This window comes from Eublepharis macularius, chromosome 2 (assembly GCF_028583425.1).
Source record: "Eublepharis macularius isolate TG4126 chromosome 2, MPM_Emac_v1.0, whole genome shotgun sequence".
Classification (NCBI taxonomy): domain Eukaryota; kingdom Metazoa; phylum Chordata; class Lepidosauria; order Squamata; family Eublepharidae; genus Eublepharis; species Eublepharis macularius.
This window is the reverse complement of record NC_072791.1, coordinates 69,217,579-69,243,211: the sequence shown is the minus strand read 5'-3', so window position 1 is coordinate 69,243,211 and position 25,633 is coordinate 69,217,579. Positions and strand designations below refer to the sequence as shown.

Below are 25,633 nucleotides of genomic sequence, written 5' to 3'. Positions count from 1 at the left end.
CAATACAAACCCAAGATGCTAACACTCATATACAAGCTCCACACGTGGGTAAAGACCCCATTCAAATAACGCCTTCTTCAGGTGCTATTTATTTGCATGGGCAAAATTTTGCACTTGCACTGAATCACAGATAATAAACTCAAACAGACAATTCCAATGGTTGATATGGACAAGCACAAAGCAGAAATATCTGAAAATGTTACATCAAGGCATCAGCTCTTCGGCCTCTATTCTGTTCATACCTCTTTGGGCACCTTAGAGAAAAAATAAGGTATAAATATCATTAGATATGAGGTGGACAATGTCTTACTACACATTTATATACAATTGCCACCCACAAACTCCATTTCTTGATTAAGCAGTTATACCAGGACCCAGTATTTGTGATTTCTTCTGTGCTTTAGGCAACATACATGTGTTTATGCCTAAGAAGAAAAGGCTTTGAACTGTCTCATGCCTGGTAAAATGTTTTAAAGCAATCACACAATGTCCCCTTTTACATACAGCTGTTCAGTATCATTAGTTGTCCATGAGGGACTTATAATGATAGTCTCGAATTTGATCAGTTCAGTAGTGAATGAAGCAATTTGGTGGAGTAACATAGAAGCTTAGTAACAGTGATACCTCATAGATGGCAAAGCCAATAGTGAGAAGGTTGGCTCCTAGTTTGCGTTCTTTCCTCCTGTTTTTTTGCATCAGTGCAACTAGAAAACTACACACAACTTCATCATCTTCTGGGTCATCATCTTCTTCCAGGAGTTTCAAACGATACTGAGGATTGGTCCAAAATGTGTCTGCAAATAAAACCACCCCAAACTATAAAATTACTTTAATTTAATTTAAAACCTATACCACCAGTCTCTGTGAGAATTCTTCTTTGTCTCAACTTCCATTTTGAAATATTTTAGGAAAAGGACCAAGGTAATAATTTATACATTGCTAGATATTTCTCTAAGCAAAGTGGAAGGCCTAGGTTGCTGAGATCTGTTCTCTTTTATCAGAATAGTCCCTGGCATCCTTGGTGTCAGTTCTACAACATCAGAAATCCTTTACTCATTATAGTTTCCTAAGTTTATTGGCAGAAACTCCTCTAACAGGAGCCATGGTGTATTTTCATGTATCTGAGTTTATGAATAATAGACACAATGTCAATGCTACATTACTACTTTCATTGAATTATGGATGACATATCTGTGGCTTGTCATGAGCTCTAGGGAAGCATGCCAGCTTCATAGAAAGGGCTCTGGCCCAGGGCCTCAGTGAGGGTACAGCAATTGACATGCTCGTTTTGGTGCCTTTGGGCAGGCTGATAGAGCAATGGCCATTATTTATTTATGTATTTACTTCTGTGTTGCCTCTCCAGGGAACCTTCAAACCTATCCATCACACTTTGGATCTCTTGAGTTGCATTTGTGTAAATGTGTAAGGCACTTGGTAGCCTCTAGCTTAAGGGGAGACTGTGGGATCAATTTGCTCAGCAAGACTTCAGTTTCTCTCAGCTTTCTTCTTTGGCATATTGTCATATTAGCCATGCTACCAAAGGATTACATGATTGACAGCTCTCCCATGTCACAACAGCCCCTTGACCAGAAAACATTCAAATTTCATAGAAAAAGAGTCCAATTTGGTGTTCTTTCTGCTGTGCTAGTGAGCAGGCTGTTTGTTTATTTCTACATGGAGAAGCACTTAGTTTCTACGTAGAATCTACTGTGGAGCATTCAGGAGGACTATAGTGGGACTTGTGAGTAAGCCTTTATCTATGGCACCTCCACATACTTTCTGACTTGAACCTTAAGGTACACATACACAAGTGACATACAAGATCCATGACAGATGTGGAGAACTGCCCTCCATTTCAGGCTACATCACACTATTGACAGTTTTGGGGCTACAAAACCCTCACGTTAATTCCAAGAAGTTTCTCTGTTAGTACAAGGACAGGAAACAGGAGAGAAGTTAGTTAGTCTCAAACATTTCTCATATTGATGGTTCAAGCACCCAAGTTGGTTATGCAAATACCTCTGGCCATTAGAGAACAACCAAAGGGCCATCTTACACTCTGTCAGGAAAGTGACACTTGATAGATTGTATCTATCTGTCTACAAATGATAGACTGTATCTCTTCTTCAGAAGGACAGGATGAGAAGACGATTGACCCATGAGGGCTGGGCAGGCAGAGGAGATAAATTCCTTGAACTTGGGAATGGGGTTCAATTTTAGGAAGCCTTTCAGGAAGCAACTTGGAGGAAGGATCTCTCACACCTGGGCTCCATTATGATGACTACCATTACCATGTGGAGCTAACAAAGAGGCAGGCAGCCTGGATGAAGACTTGGAGTCATGAATGACAGATAGAAAGTTGTAACTCAAGAAAAAAGAAGCGTGCCTTAGAATAACTACTGTCAGGAAAGTTAGATAAGGTACAGAGGATTGTGTTTATCAGGGATTTTTCTGGGGAAACAGGTGGTAGAACTCAGGGTAGCGGTTGCCAGCACCTGGGGCAACTCCCTGTAGGGGGTGGCTACCTTGCCACTACAAGTGTGTGTGCGCAAAGCCATGCGTGCTCCTGGGACTGTGTGATGACATCATTTCCGGGAAGTGACATCATCATGCAGGGCTCCGCTGCAAGGGGCTCTTTAAATTTTAAACCCCTGGGCTTCAGCTGCTTGGTGGGGACTTCCCCGCCAGGTAGCCCAAGCAAGCCAGCAGGTTTTAAATGCCCCTTTCCATGCCGCTGCACAGCAGCATGGAAAGGGGCATTTAAGCCCCAGCTTCAGCTGCATGGCGGGGACTTCCCCACCAGGCAGCCCAAGCAAGCCGGTGGGGTTTAAACTCCCCTTTCCATGCCACTGCGCAGTGGTACAGAAAGGGGAATTTAAACCCTGGCTTCAGCTGCTTGGCAGAGACTTCCTCACCAGGCAGCTGAGGTGAGCTGGTGGGGTTTAAATTCTCCTTTCTGTGCCGCTGCACAGCAGCATTGAAAGGGGCATTTAAACCCTGGCTTTTTTTCCACTTCAGGTTTCCTGAAGCACGTGATCATTTTGGAGAGGTGCTGGCACACCATTCTGCCATGCTCCGGCTGAAAAAAAGGCCTGGTGTTTATGCACCTTTGCTGTGTAACCTTGCTCAATCTTTTGCTATGCAGAATGTGTGTGCAACAAATTTCTTATTGGTTGTTGTGGGTTTTCCGGGCTGTATTGCCGTGGTCTTGGCATTGTAGTTCCTGACGTTTCGCCAGCAGCTGTGGCTGGCATCTTCAGAGGTGTAGCTGTGACACTGAGAGATCTCTCTCTTTTGGTGCTACACCTCTGAAGATGCCAGCCACAGCTGCTGGCGAAACGTCAGGAACTACAATGCCAAGACCACGGCAATACAGCCCGGAAAACCCACAACAACCATCGTTCTCCAGCCATGAAAGCCTTCGACAAATTTCTTATTATTTTGATTGCAGGTTTATTCTCCATAACCATGATAAGCCCCACTTGCACATTACTAAAGGGCATAGGGGAAGGGAGGTGGTTGATCAACAGATTGCTACACTACCAAGATTGTGCAAGTGCAGTAAACCTGCCCTGTGAAGGCTAGTTGGAGTGAAAGCAGCAGACATGGGTACTAGGTGGAACTTGTAAATGGCAACACAGTGTTAGGAGAGCTGATCCCCTTAGTGGGAAATATCCTGATCGATCAATTGGTGGCAGCTTAGATACCCAGAAAGAAGCAAGGAAACTCTCCAAGAGTTGAATGGGCTTGGGAGAGCAGTGAGCCACTGGTAGGAGATGTGAGATGGCTGCTAAGTCTCGATCCCTTGGAAGGCCTAAAGCAGAACAGGCACTTGCCAGTGAGCAAGCCAGGCATTCTATAGACTTTCCTAATGTCTTCAGTCTGACTGGAGCAGTGACACTGGGGAAGAGCCTTAGCAAGAGATACAACTTGTATTTCTTTTTTTCTCCTTTAAGAGAATAAGTTAAATAAATAAACAAATCAAGATAAAATTCAGCATGGATTGATTTAGCATGGGGAAATGGTGCATGGAAGAGTTTAAAAAAACTTTTTTCTCCTCCTCCTGCTTCTCTGATCATATTTATGGCCCCCATAGCTGATTTTCAGGACAAGCAAAAAAGTCAGGAGATTTCATTATGGAATTCCCATGTCACATTTGTTTGTACCCTTAGATGATGTTCAAAATTCTTACCACTTGTTCATAGTAAATGGTTCCAGAACAAAATGTATGTTGCAGGGTTTAGACATGCAGAATATGGCAGAATCTGCAGCTCCCATATATTGCTTACCTGGATGGTTACGGCAACCACCTGCAGTGCATCCTCGCACCCAGCGCCCTTCAGTGACTGAAACTGTCCATGTGTGAAGTTTATCAACTGCCAGTGCATCAGGTGTGAGATTACACATCTCAAGCTTTGTGAAGTATCTCATAAAATCTTCAAAAGATATCCTAGAGAGATGGGGTGGGGAATTGATACTATGATATGTATTTTATTTATTTATTTATTTATTTTATTTGTAGTCTACCTTTCTCACTGAGACTTAAGGTGGATTACAAAATTTACCAATGCAATAGGAAGAGTACAATAAATATGGTAATAAGACTGGGATACAAAGTGAGAAAACAGTACAATAAAACAGTATAAAGCATAAGAAATGTACTTTAAAGAAATAATATAAAATAAATAAATAAATGCAAAAAACTGGATTACAGATATCAGAAAATAATGCAGTAAAAAGGAAATAACACAATTGGGTCATTTCGTAGAAAAAGAGCTAGAGGAACTCATTAACATAAACCATTAGCATATGCCACGTCCCTTGCCATCACCGGGAGTGTGTCATTGGCATAACTGATTTGCATATGCCACACCCCCTGACATCACCTATCCTGGCTGTTTTGGACCCAATCCTGGCCATTCAGGGCCGAAATGGCAAAAAGGGGCTGAAAATGGCCAAAAAGGGGCCCAAAATGGTCAGGCTCGGGCCGATGCTGAGTGGAAGAGTGATCCACCACCAGTCAGAGGCCCGATCCAGGCCGTTTTGGCCCCAACCCAGGCTGAAACGGGCCCAAAATAGCCAAGAGTCAGGTGGGCGGGGCCACCTGACATATGACCTCTTTGGGGAACTGCCGGTACTGCGTTCCTGCACATTCCCCCTCAAAATGAGCCCTGCACACAATACCACAAACTATAGCCCTTGTCCTTGGTAAAAGCATATTTCTGAACAATTCAATTTCACTATAGCCCAATTTCCATTATAAAACTGACCTCTGGAACAATTCCATTTCACACATTCTTTGGAATAATAGAAGTGAGGGAGGCTTCCTGGCCCCCTCAGGCAAACCATTGCACCAGGTGGGAAATACAACAAAGAAAGCTCAGGTCTGGGCAGCTGCTGACTGTACCTATTCGCAGGGTGACACCTTCAGCAGACTTTTCTCTGATGAGCACAGCTGTTACCATGTGGCATATTGGAACAGGCGGTCCTTTCAATATGTGGGTACTGGGTCATGAAGTGCTTTGTAAGATCTAATCAATACCTAGAAATGAACCTGGGAATGAAATGGGGTGACTCAAGAACCAGTGTAATATAAAAGCTATTGAATTGGATGATATACAACAAAGATTTCCAAGGGGCACCTTATTTTCCCCTCACCTACTATTTCCTCTTTCCCTTCCCTGAAAGCCCCTATAGCTTTTCCCCCTTTCCTGTTTCCTTCTCTCCTTCCTACTCACCAGCTAACTTACCTTTATCTGGTTCCCTTCTTCAGCTTTCTCTCCTTCTCTGCCCCTGGCAGCCTTTCTCTCGGCTTTTTACAAGAGAGAAAGAGAATTTGCAATTCTCCACCGAGAAGAAAAGCAGTGTGGAGGGTAATTCTCTCTCTCTCTTGTAAAAAGATGCCCTGGATTTCCTGCCTCTGTTACATCCACTCCCCTGCCCCCGCCCCTGAGCTCCTGGAAGAAAACCCAAACAAAGGCTTTTTGCAAGAGATGAGAGAGAATCCCCCCCCCCTGCCACCCAGTGCTCTTCCACTGGCAGAGAATCGCATGGAGTGGCTCATCTATATAAGACTATACTACCCAGGGAATCTTGAAGAACACGAGCTGGGCGTCTCATGTAGTTTGGCTCTCAGAGGGTGGGACAGAGCAGTGTCTGCTGGACAGCTGAGCTGTTCTATCAGAGAATGGCATTCATTTGGACTGGTTTGTGGTCAACTACATAGATTAGTTTGCGAAATTTGTTAACTGTGGCTGAATCCACACAGTCTTACCTTTCGCTTTTCTCTCGTAATGATTGTGTTATTTTCTATTCTGCAATTACCCAGTGGTCATTCACATTCCTGCCCAAATAGTGACTGCATGGCATTATCATTTGTGCACATTACTGTGAGAAATGTGGGATATAGGGCGGAGCAAGACCAAGCTTTATCAATGTCGAGGCAACGCTGCCTTCTCACCCCTTCTTCTCCTGCCGCCTCCTCCTCCCAACTGGTTCTAAACCTCCAACTTCTCCCTGGCACGGCAGGGAGAAGGGAAGAGTGAGGGGCACAGGCTGAGGAGGGGAGGGCAGCGCTGGAAGTTCCGCTGCTGGCCCAGGTGCACAGTTGAGTGCTCAGCCAAGGGGCCCATCTGCAATGCCACCGCTTTTGCCCTCCTTTTCCTACTCCTCCACTTGAGGAAGCAGCGAGAAATTCAGTTTTGCAGCTGCGGAGTCAAGGCGGGCATGAGGTGGGTGCCAAGTCGCGCAGGCTGCAGCCTCCCCCTTTTAAAGACGTGGCTGACATGGGGGGGGGGAGGGAAAACAAGGGGGAGCAGGATAGCTTCGGACACAGTCCTGGCCATAAGGATCCCTTTACAGAGGGAAACCTTGCTCCTTTAAGGCAGGGCACTCTGAAGGAGGTGTGGTTTGGGGGCCAGTCTCTTGAGAAGCGCTTGTAAGCATTCACATTCATACTGAAACTAGCATGAAAGAAATGTCTCCAAGCGTTTTTCATGCATTCTGAACTGAAGCGCAACCATAGCAAGAGAATGACAGAATTGAATAGAGAACATGTGAACAGCAGTAAGTATAGCGCAGCAGTAGCAAAAAAGTGGTGTGAATGTAAGGACGTGGGGATTTGGCCTGTGATTGATTAGGCAGTAGGATCATGGATTTGTGCTGAAGTTCAAATGCAGGATTTCTCCAAAAGAATGCAGCATTTTATCTATAGACAAAAACCGTATATCTTTACCAGAATTCCCCATCTTCTTCAACTTTATGCTGCAATCGTATCTTCTCCGATTTGTCAATCAGGGTCCACTCATTAGAACTGAAATAAAATTAAGAAGAATCTTTTCAGTACAAAATTGATTACAAATTACGTTTCTGCTGTTTCTTAAACCAAATATTTTTCTATTAATGATCTATGAATTAAAGGTTTACATATCTTTAGTTTAACAAATGGTTAAGTTTTTCCCTTTCCTTTCCTGAAGGTGTAGAAAACATCTACCTACAGACCTACATGTAAAATTTACTGGGCTGCAGAGTGAAAGTGCTGCAAATTGTAATCCTATTTTAGGCCTTTTTGTTACCCATAAAAAAGAGATAGTAACTTTATTTCAGGCTTCAATCTGAGAAGATAAAACACAATCTTGTGAACAGAGAGGACTCTTAGATCCTATGGATGTCACACAAAGTTAAACACATGCTTCTTGCTCCTCTAACCATTAGGATGAATCTCATAATCAGTGAAGTGAAAGTGCTGATGGTTGCATTCCTAGCTTCTCCTCTCCTCCTTCCCAGCCACTGTTTCCAATCCTGGGAAAGTTAATCTCCAGGGTAACCGTACCAGCCATACAGGCTGGGAAGTTGCAGTGGGGAGGGTGAAGGAGGTGAAACCACTTCCTCCTGCTTCTTGCATGAAGTATTGCAATAATTTTGAATTGTTGTCCTCAGCCTTGGTGTGAATTGGAGAATTCTGTAATCAGGGAAATCTTTGACTGAATGAAGAAAGCATGCTATGCCTTCTGTTCCTCTTATTTCCCTTAAGGGCTAATTAGCACATGCATTTATTATGCAGACACAATGATGCACAGCTGAATGTGTGAACTAGTGTCACTGAGCCATATGATTCTGGAGGAGGTATGAAAGCTCCATTTCTGGTGTCCAATTCAGTCTGACCAGTTCATAGATGGATGTCATCATTTCATAATCCCATCACTGATTGATGAATATGCAGGCATGAACTTGTCCCAAGACATTCACACTTTAATAACTTCCAGTTTAAAGCATGGTATATCTTCAGAAGAACACTAACTTATGCATTTTATATTGGACCACAAATAGGATCAAAATTTTGTTGGGCACCTCTGCAGAACCAATATGTATTCTTAATGTAAGAAAGCTGTTTCCAAAGTCTATGTGCAAAGTCTGTTTCCAAAGTCTATGTGCAAAGTCTGTTTCCAAAGTCTATGAGTTGTTTTGCACTCACCTGTCACTCCAAGCTCCATTCCATTCTACTTGCCCCCAAGGATTTCTTAGCCGCACCAGGTTTATCTTTTTCCCCTTAAAAGTTGTCTTGGAAAAGGAAAACATATAATTAATTCAATAAAGTTGCTTAGCAAGCATCCTCTTATAGATGCTAGCATAACTCAAAACACATGCTAACCTTGATTCTGTCCAGCTCTACCAGAGCTTTATCTGCTTCTCTGATCCTGACTGATACTACTAAGTATCCATTCCTTTTTTCATAAAGAAGTTACTTCATTGTATATTGTACAAATACAATATCTCATTCATTTTCTTGCATCTTAGCAACATTTATGGCTTTATCTATATTTATTTATAAAATTTCTAACCTGTACTTCTCCCATAAGCAGAATCATTGATTCCCTATTTACCTCCTCCATTGCTGTCACTGAATAGGCATGACCTTTGACGAGTCCATTAGCCATGCGCGTCTCAAACAGCATTGGAATGATTGTCTGTAAAATACAATGAAATACAGTAGCAGCTGTATCTTCTAGTTTTTTTTAAAAGGGTAACTTGTCCTCCTGCTTTTCATTTCCTTTTGTTCTAATTTATGTTCTCCCTGGAAAACTGTTCCACATATACTCAGATTGGGCATTTATGAACACTGCCATGGGTGGTTATAGTAGACTAGGGGGACCTGCAAGGAGCAATTGACCCAAGGATGAAGTACAGTCTTTAATTTACCTCCTTTTATTGGATTACAAATATTCTTTCCCTGTGCACCAGCCTGCTCACATCTTGCCAGACATACCTACTGCACCCCCCTAAGTTGCTCAGACTACTTCTTTTGGTGTTCAGCTAAGCAGACACAACCTCCCATGACATGCTATCTATCTTGTCCCCCTGCTTGCCTGGGTAGGGTAGCTCCATTAAATTCTCCCAGCATCCTAGGGTGCTGCCTGCTTCTTTTGGAGATCTGTGCCCCACAAGTCACCTCTGCCCCAATCAGCTTTTGCCCTGTCAACTTTACCTCACCAGGCTCAACCTGCCTGTTTTCCTCTGGGTCCTAATGCCCCTGTTTCTGGAATGGTTTAGCCTGGGCTGCCCCAGTGCCCCCTGTTCATCATGGAATCCATGCAGGTGGACACAGGGTTGTTTGTAGGTCCTAGCCACCATGAATTGCCAGAAATACCAGGGAAATAAGAATTCTCTCCACAGTAATCCCACAATAAAATTATTGCAAAATTAATAAGTAACAATAAAGACTGTTAAGGCCCCCCCACTAGAGCCCCCTTTCCTCTGAACGGAGTTAATTTTTACTAATCTAAAAATTAGTAATTCTTACACTGAATGTACAATATGAACCAAGTCCATCTATCTCAATATTTACTCTCACTGACTATGGTGGTCTGGTAGGATTGCCAACCTCCTGGTGGGGCCTTGAGAACTCCTGGAACTACAATTGATCTACAGACGACAGAGATCAGTTCCCCTGAGGAAAATGGCTGCTTTGGAGAGTGAATTCTATGGCATTCTATACCCCAATAAGGACTCTCCCCGGGATCCACTCCCAAATCTCCAGAAGTTTCCCAAAATGGAATTGACAACTCAGCAGTCTGGTCAATGGGCTCTCGATATTTCAGACCCGCTACATTCAACCCAGTACCATCTTTCAGGAGTTCTAATTGTTCTGTTGGGCACATGAAGAATAGAATTTGTGCGAATAGATGGTACTAGGTGGTTTTTTGACTAGAGGAATACAAACCCGAGTTGCTCCATCATTTGTACATTGGGACGAATCATTCAGGGGTGGATTATTCATGTTCTTCATCATTTGGGCAATTAACAATCCAATATCAGTTTGAGGAGCATTTCCATAAATAAGTCCCATGGTGTCCTGTGATAGAAAAAAGGACAGAGAGAGTGCAAAACAAAGAAATAAAAGAATAGAAAAACAGTTTGGAAAAAGAAGCAAAAAGAGTGGGAAATAAAATAATAGGGCATGTTATGGAAATAAAAAAAACTTTATAAAAATCCACAAGGAGGACTGGAAATGTTCAAGGAGAGGCAGAACTTAGAGAAATTTGGAGGAGACAATGGAGAGGGAGATTTCCTAAGCCATGTTCTCTATGTCCCTTGCTGGCAGCAGTGAGGGGGGGGCAACCAGAAGCAGGGCCTTTTCAGTGGTTGTACCTTATCTTTGGAATGTCCTCCAAACTTAAGACTCGCATGGTGTCTTCCTTGCTCTTCTTTAAGTGCTAGGCCTCAGGCTTTTCCGTGAGGAGGTTCCATCTTTTAAAGTTGTTTTTATAATCTTGTTCAAGCCTATTTGTTTACATATTATTTTAGGTTGCATGCACAGCAATCCTAAGAACAGTCACTCTGATCTAAGCCCATTGAAATCAATGATCCTAGATGGAAGTAACTCTGCTTAGGATTGCTCTGTTAATAGTGTTTTATGCCCCTGGCTTGTTTTATGGCTTGTTTTAACATTGATATTATTTATTATGTTGTTACGATTTTACTGTGTAGTTTTTATTGTGTTAGCTGCCTTGAACAGGCCTCTGGAGAAGCAGCATATGAATTCTCTAAATAAACAGTATGAACATTTACAAATCAGCCACATCCTCCACCCTGCTAGGCCTCCTAGGCCTCACCTTGTACCCATATATAGGCCACTGATAGTTCAACATGCTTCTTCATTTTTGAAAGACGTAAATCATATTTCCACATTGGCAATCTAAAAAAAAACTTTCATCAAGGGCTCACTAAAAATTATACAGAAGTCCAACCAAAGGCTCTTTTCACTTGATAAGCCCTGATTCTGATGTTGCATTTCATATCACCTTATAACTTTTGTAGAATATTTTCATGAATAGGAGAACAAATAATCCATATGTACCCAGTGTTGCAGAGAAGATGAAACAAAGGTAAATTCTGACATTTGAAATCAACCCAGTATGTAGTGTGGTATCAAGTGCAGAAATATTCCAAATGAATGATGAACAGTTGTGTGAATGATCTTTTGTATCCAATAGCATCCACTGTCAGAGATCATCTTCATCATGACATGTATTTGCCTTGTATTTATTTAATATAAACAGCATAAAATGACCCTCAGAAATATCTCACACTAGGATGACTCAGGGCTAATTATGGATGTGAGAAAATCCTTAGCACTTCCTAGCATGTACCTCTATAGAGCAGGCCATGAGTGATCCCCTTTCAATGGCATGCTTCATGATTTTGTATATATCTTTAGGTGCATCTTTTATCTCATAGAATTCTGTCACTCCTCCAGTGAAATCCTCCATGGCTTCTGTGGTGTTACCTCCTTTCAGAGCCTCATAGGATCCATGAAGCCTGAAAAAAATCAACAAAAAAAGTTTCAGTACAATCTTGGTGCTTCTTCTCCATTTATAAACAGATCATCTTTGACTGAAAGGTTTGTAACATAAATCAAGAACTTAAACACCTAAATAATTTGCATTGTTTAAATCCACATTTTGTCCACTCTCTTAAGTTTGAAGCAGGCAGTTTGAGCACATCCTCCTGACCCAGTGCCAGGTTTGCCAGGTCCCGCTACCTTGAAATGGAGGGGGCCCCCTGCTTCTCTTCTTTTGTGTGCATGCATTCCAATCAGTTCTTATGACATCACTTCTGCTTTAAACAAGAAGAAATTGAGTTTTAGCTAGGCTGATTCAAAAGAATCGGCCCTGCTGAGACCCCTTTGCTTCTGTTCTAAACCAGAAGTGATGTCATTAGGAGCCTGCAGAGCACACATGAGCCATTTTGCCACATGCTAGCCTTCCCACAACTGTTCTCCCTGTTGAAACCTCCCAGTCCCACAAGAAGATTTCTTATGGGGGTCAAGAGTCAAAACACTCAAAACTGGAAAGTAAATCCTCATGTCCAGAGTAGTGGAGCCTCCACCAGCCTCTTTGGCTAGCCCTCAACTTAATCCTCAATACCTATCAAGTGTTAAGCAAAAAGACATCAGCCCTGCAAGACAGACCATTTTGCAGACTGAGAGCCAAACTAAAAGTGACGTCTTACACAGGTTGGACACTAGTCGGCTTCCCTCAAGTTTTGATGGGAAATGTAGGAATCCTGGTCTTGCAGCTGTAATGGAGAGCCAAGCTGTAAAACCAGGGCGCCTACATTTCCCATCAAAACTTGAGGGAAGCCGACTAGTGTCCAACCTGTGTAAGACGTCACTTGTAGTTTGGCTCTGAGTTCCGCTAAACAATGACTTGGGTAGTTCTGGCAAGTAGACCACAGTGCTGGATTCAGAAAGTGCTGAAATCCAAATACCTCCACATGACTATGATTAATAAAGTTTATTAAAAGAAGTGCAAAAATACAATTATAAAAATGTGCAAAACAGGAAAAGAAAATAATAATCTAAATAACTATCCTAATAATACTGTAATGGGCTTTCAGTCCTAACCCAGACATTACCTTTCAGCTACAGCAAACAGTCCAGGCAAAATTTCAGAGTCTAAAGTCCAGAGAACAAGACAGTGTATCACTACAGGTGTCCACCAGCAACCATCCCAAAAGGAAGATATGATTCTTAGCATAGGAGGACATGATCCCTAGAACCCTAGGAAGGATGTAACTAGAATGAGGGTTCAAGCTTTAAGGCCACCTGCATGAAGTACAGCCTGACCAATCAATGAGGAGCTCACCTTGTGATGACATACCCCTGAAGTTGGAATGTCTGCACAAGTGGGAGCAAATCACTCCACTCCCAGAATGCTATGCCTTAACAAGATGGAATGCTGAATGCGAAACTCCTTCCTGAGCTCTGTCCTTGATACTTTATGATGTGCACCTGTGGCTAGTTCTATCTCACCCTTATCTAAGTGGGAACTTGTAGTGTCTTCATGACTGCACTTTCCCAGAGGAAAAGGGTTTCTTTATTTTTATCTGGGCCAAAAGGCCTGAACCAATGCTTGAAAAAGGCCAAGAAACAGACTAGCATAGTCAGTTTCTTGACACCTCCATTAACCAGGTGAATAGTGGAGGGAGTGCAAGGTCCCTTTGACTTGGTGTGGTGTTTGCCCAAATAATTACACTAATCTGGACAATGTTGAAAGAGGAAAAGATTTTATTCCAGGAATAAAAGGGTTACAGAGTTTCAAGCAAGAAAAAAACTCTGAGCCCACCCTAAAGATGGTGGGGAAGACCTTTTATACCTTGCCTTTCTGAGACAAAGCCCACCTTCTTGCTGAGACGAAAGGCCCATCCTCTTCTGTCATCTCTAAGTGAAACTTTTACTTCTTATCTAGCTGGTTTCAACCGGCAGTTGTTTACTACTTCTGGTCTTGCTGGCTAAGCTATTCTCTGCAGGGTTACATTCAAGGCCAGGCAAAAACTGCTTCATTTTTCAAGCCAGCAAGAAAAATGGCTGTGCTTTTGCTCACAGAAACATAGTTTCTGGTAGAAGCAGAAACTTTTCTTGATATACGTGCCAGGAGTCCAAGTACCTACAATGCTTTGTAGCGGCTTCTTCCAAAGAAACCACACAAAACTATGGAGTTATATTATTGCATGACATGTCGACCTGAGGAATCTCAAGAGAAGACAGATCTTCATTACTAGAGATGGGCACGATCCGCATTACGATTGAAAAAACCCCACGATAATGGCGATCACATGATGGTGAACTGGCGGATCGTGATTGTCCATGGCCAACGATTCAGCGATCGGCAGGGGCCTGGATCAGGGCGATGGGGCTCGGATTGGGAAGCCAGACACTCAGGCGCCAGCAATCTATTCCCCTGGCAACGGAGTCAGGGGAATGCCTGAGCTGTGTTTGCTCTCCTTCTGTCGCCCTGGAAACCCGAATGGAACCCAGCTTTCCTTGATCAGCAGGGCTTCCTTCCAACTACGGAGCAGCAAAGCAGTCACCAGTTGGGAGAAGACACCCAGGGGAGGGAGGGGGAAGGGGGTGTTCTGTAGCCATGGGCACTCCAATCTCATCCCTGCAAACCCTGATAGGCAGCTCTGAGGGGAGGTGGCTTGTCGCCGTCTCCCCGTGCCCACCAGGCCCAGCAGCTGCCGTCATCACCCACCGTTCTTTTCTCGCCTGGAATACCAGCACGCTCCTCTTCGGCCTGGCAGGCGGGCACATGGGGGGTGCCGCCGTTGAGCGGCCAGACCCCCCGCCCCCTGAGGGGAGGCGGCTTGTCGCCGTCTCCCCGTGCCCGCCAGGCCCAGCAGCCACTGCCACCACCCACCTTCCCACATAGCTGGGAATAGCAGCGCACCCCGCTTTGGCCTCCACAATCCACGATCCACAGATTGGGAACGGGAGATGCTCTGTGTGGATTGTTAATTCGGGATCGGCACCGGCGCCGATCCACAATCAGCTGGATCGTTAATTTTTTTTGGATTGTGCCCACCTCTATTCATTACTCTGTGGCATCCCTATGTGGTGGCCTTTTTTCTTTTGATCCTCAATTCCTTGGGGGTGAGAAATTGAGTTTGGGAGCATTACTCTTACCACAAGTAAACACAGACACATATCATAATAAAGAGACATCGGCATACAAAATAATGTCCCTACTTCACCCCAGAGAGCAAACAGGATTCAAAATATATTTACTTTGCATAGGCCTTTTCCATCAGAGCACTCCAAAATTCATTTTGGTGGGCAGATTTGGTAAATACCAGTTGTTTACCATATGTTGGTAAGCGATCATCAATGATAACTTCCACCCAACTTCCATAACGCCAAAACTGGAAAGTTAAAAAGAAGAAATTAGATATGTGTAGTAGTGAAATATGTTACAAAAAACAGGTAACTACACAGCTTGTGACTATGAACTGGCTTACATATTATTGCTGCCATATGGGGCTTGGTTTTATACATTTGTAGTGGGAAAATTTACAGTGGGGAATGTACAGAATACATTTGTAATGGAGAAAGAATAGTTAAATAGGCCTTACGTTAGAATATTTGTGTGCCATGCACTGCTACAGCTGAATTATGAAAAGGGAAACTTGTTTCAGATCAACAAAACACACCTGGAAGTGAAAGATCCCAGCATAATCTTTTATGAAGGTCTGGTCCTGGGGTATGACCCGGTACAACAATTTTTCATTTAGGGTTAAACAAGCAGTGGCAGCCAAGAACCAACAATCACCTGATATAAAGGAAAAGGAAGAGGATAAAAAATGAAGAGTCAGAAATAAGAGGAAAGGGAAAATGTATACAATGGAAGACTGAAGGCCTCTATAAATAATTTTTCTTTTGTTAAGTAAGGATGCCTCTATAACCCTCTAGTGGTGGTCCAGGGAATGCAGATATTTAGCTCTAAAAAGAAAAGAAATTCAGTGCTGCAAGTTCAATGTGATTCTCCCTCAACTTGCAGCTCCATTGTTAAGAAGATTTCAGCAGATAATATGTCCATAGCATCACTAGTACCTATATACTAAAGTTATAAGAGTTTTCATTTTGGTAAAATATTCTCAGAGTCCCTTAAAAGAAAAAAAGGAGTATTAGTGGGTTTGAGCAAAACTATTTGTACAATAGTACTCTATTTCATATCATTTTCTTGACTTTTTTTGCAGAAATATGGGTGCTGTCCCTTACAGTGTGTATCTCCCATTTATCGTTTTTGTTTGAAAGGGATCAGTCTTCCACAGAAAAGTGCCCTTATACATTCTAACTCCACAAAGTTTGCAGAAATCTTTGCCGGAAAATCATCAGTCCTTAGAAGGAGATATAAGTGGATCTAGTCTTTACCCTTCTTATCCAGAATGCCCAAATTAGACCTTCTGTCACTGTAAAGGTGCAAATCAGAATAATGTGAATAATTATCTAATTAAAATATTTTATTCAAACAACTTGCTAGTTAGTAAAAATGCTATTACTGAAACTTATTTTAGGTTGTTGATTTCATTTAGCAAGTGCTCTAGTGTTCAACTACAGAAGGCAGCAAAAGCTGAAAAGATACACATGGAGGGGGGCGGACTTCTTTGCAACATCTTTTATATGTTGTCCATGGAAGAAGTTCTTAAATATTCAGACCTTGGTCTGTTGCCCTTTTGATCTTAATAAACTGACCCTTGGTATGTTCTGGGTAAACAGCTAACATGCATAAGGGCTATAGTTTGTTATGCTATAAATATCTATTGTAAGGAGGCCATGATACATTCACATTTGATCACTGAGATGTATATTGCTTTCATTCCCCTTTGCATCATCACCTGCTGGGTTTGGATTAAATCCTGGGAGTAGAAAGGGAAAGGAATGGGAATGATAAGAGGCAAACCCGTAGCTTTAAGAAATGGATGCCCTCAGTGACCATTGCAGGGCAGCCACAAAAACATTACCATTCTTCGACTTGATTTTTGTCAGGAAAAGGGAATGGGGCATGGCCCTTTCCAGGGCTGTTTTGGCCTCTGAGGGAGGACTCAATAGGACCAGGCCCACTAGCAACCAGTGGGCAATTTAATACCACACAACTTGCATGACTTGTCCAGGCCCAGCAGACTGCACTCTTCAATAGCAGCCACTACACAAAAGACAGTGTGATATAGTGGTTAGAGTTTCTCTAGGGCTGCCAACTCTGGATTGGGAAATTCCTGGAAATTTCAGGTTGGAGCCTGGGGTTTGGGGAGGAATCTCAGTGGGGTTTAACACCATAGAGTCTGCCCTAGGGTTGTCAGGTCCCTCTACCCTCCCAGTGGAAGGGGGGGACCTGGCACTTACCTTGTGCTAGAAGCGTGTTTCCCATCTCGGCACATGCAGAATGACATCATTTCCGGGGGTGATGTCATTGCGCTGGATGTATGAGTGTTCCTGTGCTCTGTGCGGGGCCGATTCAGTCCATTTGGGGCCAAAATTGGTACCAAACAAAGTGCAGGAGAATTTTCATGGCTGGCGTGACATCACTCCCAGAAGTGATGTCATCACGCCCCTCTGGAACACATGCACCACATGTGTTCCCAGGGTGCCTGCTGGCGGTGGGAGACCTCTGGGGGGGCTTGCCACCTCCTCCTGATTGTTGGCGGATTGGTGGGCAAGGAGTCAAACCCTGGGGGTTTGCTTGCCACTTGTGGGCACCTGGGAACCCTAAGTCTACTGTCCAAAGTAGCCATTTTCTCCAGGGAAACTGAGATCTCTGTAGTCTGGAGATCACTTATAATTCCAGATCTCTAGGCCCGACTGGAAGTTGGCAACCAGATTTCAGACTAGGATCTAGGAGAGATAAGTTCAAATACACACACTGTCATGAAAACTCATTGGGTGACTTTGGATCAGACACACACTGTCATCCTAACTTACTTCACAGGGTTATTATGAGGATAAAATGGAGGACAGAATGATGTAAGCTACAGTTAAGGTTGCCAGGTCCTGATACCCTCTCAGTGGGAGAGGGGGACCTGACATTTAGCTCGTGTTGGCAGCATGCAGTTCTTTGCATGCACACTGCACCGTCTGTGCAATGGCATTACTGCCGGAAGTGATGTTGTCGCGCTGGCCATGGGAGCACTCCCATGCTCCATGCAGGGCCAAATTGACCCCAAATGAAGCATAGAAACAGTCCTGTGGCTGGTGCAATGATGTCACTTTGGGGGGTGATGTTGCCGCTGTCAGGGCTCGCCGCCACTGCCACTGGGCGGGGCGCTGGCTGGGCCAGCCCTGATGTCAGAGGGGTGCCAGGGATGCTGCAGGACCCTGCTCCATGGAAGGAGGGGCGGTATACATCACCCAGACTCCCTCTCAGTCCACTCACTGGCCTGCTCACCCCCTTCACCCTCAGTCATCTCCTCCTCCCAGAACTCGCCTCCACTCTCACTCCACACCATCACTCCTTGCTCACATCCACCACCCCAGAGCTCTTCCCAGCCAGCCTTTATAGGGCCTTCTCTCACCGCCTCGCCCTCCTTGCAGGTCCTGCCTGCCAGGCCACACCCCTCCTTGGCCTCCCAGCATTGGCCTGAGCCGTCTCAAGCTGCTGCAGCCAGGGTAGCTGGCTGGGCTGCCTGGATCAGCAACAGCTGTGTCATGTTGGCTGGCTGCCAGGCCTCCCTGGCTGAGCTGATTACTGAAGGTAGGCCCAGCTGTGGCCCCTTGGCTGGTTGCCCAGCTCTTCCCACAGAATGCCTTCAGCAGCTCCACCTGGAGGGGCGTGGTTCTGAGCATCTCCTGAGCCAGGTTGTTGTCTTCAAGCTGAGGTGGAGGCTGGGGCGTGGCTCTGAGCTGCTGTGGCTGCTTCTCCTCCTTTGCTGGTAAGGGCTCTGTTTGGGCTACTGCTGGGTCCCTATTCTTCCTGCATTTGCCTTCTCCCTCTGTTCTGCTCAGCCCCCTATCCTCCCCCTGGAGGGTGGGACTAGCTGGCCTCTCCCTGCCCCCTCTAGCCCTCTGGGGCTTTGACCCTTTGCCCCTTTCCCCTGGGGTGGGCAGGCTCTGGTCCTGGCTGCTGGCTGGGGTGGCAGGGCAGCCCCCTCCCGGCTGCCTCCCCTTGCTTTCTCCCGGCGAGGCCGGGGGCTGTCTCAGACCCCAGACAGCCGCGCCCCTTGGGAGCGTGCGCACTGCGCACGCTCCTGGGGTGCCTGCCAGTGGCAAGTGACCTCCAGGGGGCTTATCACCTCCCACCCATCATTGATGGATCAACGGCCTGGGAGTTTGCCCACCAATGGCAGGCACCTGGAAACGCTAGCCACAATGGGTTCCCTCTGAGTAAGGGGTAAAAATGAAATAATATGTAGCCAAAGATGGGGGATAGATAAAAGGTAAATTGGTTCATGGGTAGAATCATGGAAGGGTGAGAACTTGGGGGTTGCCAGAAGGAGGGAAGGAGGAAACAGTGTGGGCAGGGGGAAACGGGGAAACGGGGTCCCCCCAACACAAGTCCTTACAGGTTTTACAGAATCACAGAGTTGGAATGAGCCTTCTAGTCCAACCCCCTGCTCAATGCAGGATGAGCCTAAAGCATCTCTGACAAATATTAATCCAGCCTGTTCTTGAAAACTGCAGCTGATTCCACCTTTGAACTACTCTGACCATGAAATTTTTTCCCCTAATATCCAGCCAGTACCTTTCTGCATGTAATTTAAGCCCGTAGCTTTGAGTCCTATCCTCTGCTGCCAACTGGAACAGCTCCTTGTCCTCCTCCAAATATTTAAAGAGAGCAATCATGTCCCCCCTCAATCTCCTTTCTCTCCGCACAATTGGATCTGGCCTAATAGGGTTGCCAGACGCTTTCAACAAAAATGCTAGACATACTAGGGTTGCCAGGTCCCCTTACCCTCCCGACTGGAGTGGGGACCCAGTGCTTGCATTCCTTGTGCTGGCTTCAGGAAAGTGATGTCCTCTCGCAAGGCTGGGGAGTGTGTGCGCTTCGCTGTAGGCTGATTTGAGCCCCAAACAGGCCCGATTTGGCCCATTTCGGGCCCAAATCAGCCTGCTGTGAAGCATGAGAGTGCTCTTGTGGTGGCACAATGACGTCAGTGATGCCATCACGCCAGACCTAAGGAGCACACTCAGGAGGCCCATTCCCTGCCTTTCCCCCTGTATGGCCCCTTCCAACTCTGGTGGCAGGGGGGAAAAGTTGGGAGCAGGGGATCACTTCAGTTCCTAATCATATTATGATCTCCAGATGACAATTAATAAAATATAAATGTATACTTAAGGGTTGCACAGGTTTTGTCACAGCTGCTAGTTCACGTCAGCTTCTCTCAGTCTCTTTCAGCTTGTCCCCCTACTTTTATTCAACCTTGGAGGGAGCATAATATGACACCAACATATGTGCAAAGATCTCACACATAGCAAGTATAGACAACTAGCATCACAGGGAAAAGGCTAAGCTAGAGCAATCAGGACTCTGCTGGTTCAAATTACTCTACTGCCATAAGCTCAGTAGATGCTTTGGGTAAGCCACTCCTTTCACCCTCAGTTCCCCAGCTGTATTATGAGGATAATGATAACACTAACTTTGTTCACCTTTCTGAGTCAGACACTAATCTGTCTAGAAGAGTAGTATATAAGTACAGTTATTATTATTATTATCCAGTTTTCTATGTGCAGAAGGGTTTACTTGTTTTATAATTATTTACTGCATTCATACCCCACTTTTCTTCTCGTTGGGGACCCAAAGTAGCTTACATCATTCTCTGCTCCTCCATTTTATCCTCATCACAACATTGTGAGGCAGCTTAGCCTGAGAGTGTCTGATTGGTCCCAGATCCTAGTCCAATACTGTAACCATTACCCCACATTGTTCTCTGTATTTCTTGTTTCTTTTTGAATCTGAGTGTTCCGTTTTGAATCTGAAAGTGATACAGTCCAGTGTCAGGTTTAAAATAGCTGTGAGAACTAGGCTGGAGACTCCTGTGGCACCTTAAAGCCTAACAAATATATTGTAGCGTTGTAGTTACTAGGGTTGCCAGTCTCCTGCTGAGGGCAGGGGATCCCATGCTCCCCCCCTGCACCCCCCCCCCCCGCTAATCTGACTGGTGGGAGAAAAGGTGGGGGAACATGCCTCCCGGGGCATGCTCCCGCAGGCTGCAACAGGCCGATTTCGGCTCATTTGGGGCCAAATTGGGCCCTACATTGGCCCACTGTGAAGCACAGGAGCTCTCCAGGGCCCTCCTGGCAGTGCTCCTGTGCTCCACAGTGTGCCAAATTGCGCCCATTTGGGGTTGAAACCGGCCTGCTGCAAAGTGCAGAAGCACTCCAGGGCCCAGCGCACCACCCCAGCAGTGCTCCAGTGCTCCACAGCGGGAGTTAAATAAATGCAAATCTCTGCTAATCATTAAACAATATTTGGTTCAGAAAGTATTAAGACAGTTTTCTCTCTGAACGTTGTAAGTAAAAATAAGCACTTTGTTCCTGGAGACCATTTTTCAATTAAAATATGAAGCTGACTGGCACTTTAACTTACTGGTCAAGTTCTAGTCTTACTCTTTAGTAGAGGTGTGCGCTTTGATTTCCAATTGGAGTTTTTAACCTGAATCAGGTCTGATTTGGAAAGATTTGGGGTTCCTGATTCGGCCCCAGCATTGCTGATTTGGGAATCCTGAAGCAAAGCTTCTTGAAGTGATTTATATCGCTTCTGGAAGTTTTGGCCAAAGAGCAACACTTTTCTTGCTGCTTGCAAGTGGCAAGAAAAGTGTTGATTTCAAAACGCAAACGGCAAGGAAAGTGCTGCTTTGAGCTTTGGTGTGGTCTGTAAAGATTCCTGAATCTTTACAGACCACACCAAAGCATTTACACACCCAAATCCTGAAGCGGCTTGCTGCTTCGGGATTTGAGTTATCCTGAATTGTTTTCCCACTTCGGGTAAACTTGAAGCAGGAAAGCTGAATATTTTTTGGGTGCACACCCCTACTCCTGAGCCTTTTTAACATCCTAAATAGCCTCTATGGGTCTCTGACAAATTAATTTGGTTAGGTAACACAAATCCAAATAGTTCAGAACAGAGGTTTTCATACCTAGTTCTCCTTGACAAATGTCAGTCCTTTTGGCTCCACCAATGATAAAACGTGGATTCTCACAGATTTCCTGTAGATTAGAAATAAACGTCTGAGAGAGTAAAATGTACTACAATTTAGAACTAAAATTAATTGTTGCTGTTTTGGTGCAAGCTTTCTGTATTCTCGTGTTTCGCCAAATATACAGAGCCTCAGGTTGGATGCAATCCACAAATTTTTGGAGGATTTAACAATCGGATTTGGAAACTGGAAGTACAATATTCTGTTGTAAAATCAGTTCACAATACATATGTAGATATATGCAGCTTTCTTGAGTTTCTGTGTTTTGTAAGCAGACTGTTTGTGCTGAACAGTAGTGTAAGTGGTACACTTTCTACCTATACGGTTAGGGCAGCTGATATGATTATGTGCTACACCTGCCTATGTTTACAAAAATAACTTTTCAAAAAAATAGCTTCTAAGTATTTGAATTTGTCCTGTGAGAACTGTGAGACAGAGGAGAAAGGCAAATGGTAACTAGATCTGTTAAATAAAAAGCAGACATGTATCATTTTCTCCTATCTTTTGTATGACTCTAGGAGTTTTTAACTTGGTGAACACATATAAAGGAGATCAGGACAGGACAGAACCTGGTGAACTTCCCCCTTGATATCCATTCAGTCAATAGAAAGTTTGCACACAGTCTGCACACATATAAATATATGATCATAGGCTCTGTATGAGTCGTTGCGGGCCTTGCTCTAAGGTGGTGTTCCTGCTATGGTGGAAGAACCTACATGTTACACATGCATAGAGTTCTGTGCAGACCTTCTACTGTCTGTGTAGGGGTACGGCTAGCAGATGCAATCATGTTCCCCTCTAAACACATTCACTGTACATGACTGAACATCTGGAGAGGACTATAGACTGCAGTAATGATTTTTAAAAGTTCCTATCCCAGCTTGGAAATTTGGACTGATTCCTGTATCTCTTACTTTTTCTCCTTCGCTTAAGTCTTATTTTAGAGATAAGACTATGTTAGACGAGAAGTCTTTTTCCGTGACAACATCACAGCAAGCTAGGACTGCACTAGTTCTAGTTGTCTATATGGAAATTCACATTGCCATCCTAAAGATAGGAGTGGAGCTAACCTTGAGACCTAAAGATAAGTAGGGGATGAATGTCTTCTGGTTGGAAACAATGTAAATGACCAAAAAGTCTAACTAAATAATAATAAACCACAGCCAAATCATTGGATAGGGAGGAAAAGAGCAGATTAATAATGGCATGAGAGAGGAACTTGGAAATACTTTGCATCGTATGTTATGGCACCATCTAATGTGTCTGATCTGAAGACATCCACCTTTCACCACAATTTTAAGAGAGCCACAGTGCCTCTTGAAGCAAGGAATAGCTGTTTTCCATAAACTTAAATTTAAGATTTGGCCATTGGTTAACAGTGGTTAACATGCCCCAACAAAGGGAATGTTTGGGGCTATTTCATCACATTGGCTTAGCCATGACCATACAGTCCTGCCCATGTGATTTCAGCATCTGAAAGAATCTGTAGTCTTTGTAATTAAACTATAAATCTACAGAAATATTTATGTCGCTCTTTATATTGAAGGAGCTGGCCAAGAGGTGTACAAAATACCTGTGTAAGACCCTTGTTGAACTAAGCAATCCTTATAAACGTGCTGTGTGTTATATTTTCCTAGAATATTGCTGAGGAAATGCAATTTCCCTGCAGCAAATGAACTAGCATTTAGAGTCCCTCTCCCCAAAACCAAGAAATAACAATATATTTAAGAACGAAAGGTGAACTCCATCTGGCACTTCAGATGTGAGCTCCGAGTTCAGCCTTTTCTTCTATAATCCCACTGTTTTCTAGCTATCCTTTTAATAAACAGTGCTCCCACATCTTGAATGACACATGCTAGAGGCAACATATGAAATTTTAAGAAATTTTGTCTGAACAAATGGAAAAGGGAATTAGTTAATTTGCCAATATTAAATACAATCAGCCTTTAAATTAAACAGACAGCCTACTCACTGTTGGTCTCTTCCACTCAAATTTAACAGGGAGCTTTTGACTGTAGAAGAGGGTGGTATCATTAGCTGGGAAATCTGGATCCTCATACAGAATCTTCTTTTCCAGACACTTCTTGCGGAGCTCATAAAAAGTCTTCTCTTTCACTCCAATGATGGGCTGGTTGCGACTGAGAATAGCAGAATAGATCCCTCCTGTGCCTCCACCTGTCTCAGCAGTTGTGCTAACATGCTGAGAGGGAACCAGTCCAACCTCAGCCTTTTGAGCCACAGTGGCACTGACAGCTGTTGGCATGGAGGTAAGATTTAAGCAAATTTATCAACAACAACAACAGAAAGGAAGATTTTTTGAACTGGAAGGAAGTGACAGAAAAGAGGAAGTCGTGCTGAAAACCGTTTCACCGGCACCGTTGTCTGTCTTTCTGTTGTTTGTCTACATACATTCAGGAAAAAAAATTATAAAGACCTGCACCACCAAGTTGTCCTCATATCTTCCTGAGATTCTTCCTGTAGTCATTCTGCAACTTGATGTCAAAATTCCCAACTCAGCAAGAAACAAGAAGAAATGTTGAGTAACTTTTGCCTCTGGAGATGTATGTGCGAGTGAAAGAGAGCATGCCTATGGCATGCTTTGTGAAGGTTGCAACTCAGAAAACTATAAATAAACAGGGGGGGAGTTGGTGTGGAGGAGGGGAGGGTTCAAAGTTGATTCAGAAGAACTGAAAAGAGTAGGCAGAATTTTAAGTAACGTTTCTAACCATGTCAAAAAAGCACCTTAAAGGCTTTCTTTTAGTAGTACTTTCTCCCCCGCCCCCAGCCCTTCTAAGTAAGAGTAGCTAAAAAAATTAAGGAACTGACAACTATGTAAAAGTCATACATATCATGCGTTTAAAAATTTAGAAGTACGTGTTGTATATATTTGAGGAAAACTGAAGTATTATGCAGAGCCAGCAACCAACAATTAGATAAATCTCAAGTGTGTGTGTGTGTGTGTGTGTGTGTGTGTGTGTGTGTGTGTGTGTGTGTGAGAGAGAGAGAGAGAGAGAGAGCTCATATAAATGTGCATGAGAGAAATAATCTAGGGGTTGGCAATATGCTATCATATGAGCCTCCCACCTGCACTCCCCTCAGAAGGCTTCCACTTGCTCATCTGGCCTCTTCCTGTGGGCAGCAACAGTGGTGGGGGTGGCCCGGATTTGGCCACTGCCTTGAATGAAACAAGGGTGCTGCTATGATGGTTGCCCCTCAGGTAACTGAATGGCAATGGCTATAGGAGCAGTCCCTGCCCCTGCTCACTTGCTCAAGGAAGATAATCAGTGGGCATTGCTATTCAGACAAACAAATAAATAGAGAAATAAATGAATCCCAGAGCTAGAGTCAGAGATAGGCATCATTAGGTAGCTGCCAAAGCCCTGTGGCCTGGGTAGGGCCAACAAATTTGCAGCAGAAGAAATCACTGCCTATCCTCTCATTATCTTGATGGCAATGCTCCTCCTTTGGCTGCCCACCTTTCCTTCCCCCTTCAACATGCATGTTACCACTATTGTGGAAAGTTCTTTCTCTTCCTCTCCTCATCTGCCAGATAACCAGAGGATAGTCAATGCTGTGGTAGCTACTTCATTCCACTGCCCACTTAATTAAGTGAACAATAGTGGCTGCCAGGAACAGCAATAGCAGTCAGCAACTAGAGGGAGAGGAC

At 44.2% G+C, this 25,633-nt stretch overlaps 1 protein-coding gene across 1 annotated transcript in view; it reads right to left on the bottom strand.

Moving 5' to 3' along the window:
* CAPN3 (calpain 3) overlaps nt 1-24,812 on the bottom strand; it is a 44,883-nt gene extending 20,071 nt beyond the window's left edge. The window contains exons 1-12 of the mRNA XM_054971127.1: nt 23,939-24,812; nt 21,907-21,976; nt 15,490-15,608; nt 15,068-15,201; nt 11,649-11,817; nt 10,220-10,351; nt 8,883-8,966; nt 8,474-8,559; nt 7,235-7,312; nt 4,290-4,450; nt 625-794; nt 243-254 (exon numbers count right to left, since the gene is read on the bottom strand). Coding sequence (XP_054827102.1) covers nt 243-254; nt 625-794; nt 4,290-4,450; nt 7,235-7,312; nt 8,474-8,559; nt 8,883-8,966; nt 10,220-10,351; nt 11,649-11,817; nt 15,068-15,201; nt 15,490-15,608; nt 21,907-21,976; nt 23,939-24,229 — 1,506 coding nt within the window. The 5' untranslated portion in view covers nt 24,230-24,812. The remainder of the gene's footprint in view (nt 1-242; nt 255-624; nt 795-4,289; nt 4,451-7,234; nt 7,313-8,473; nt 8,560-8,882; nt 8,967-10,219; nt 10,352-11,648; nt 11,818-15,067; nt 15,202-15,489; nt 15,609-21,906; nt 21,977-23,938) is intronic.
* Nucleotides 24,813-25,633: the final 821 nt, after the last annotated feature.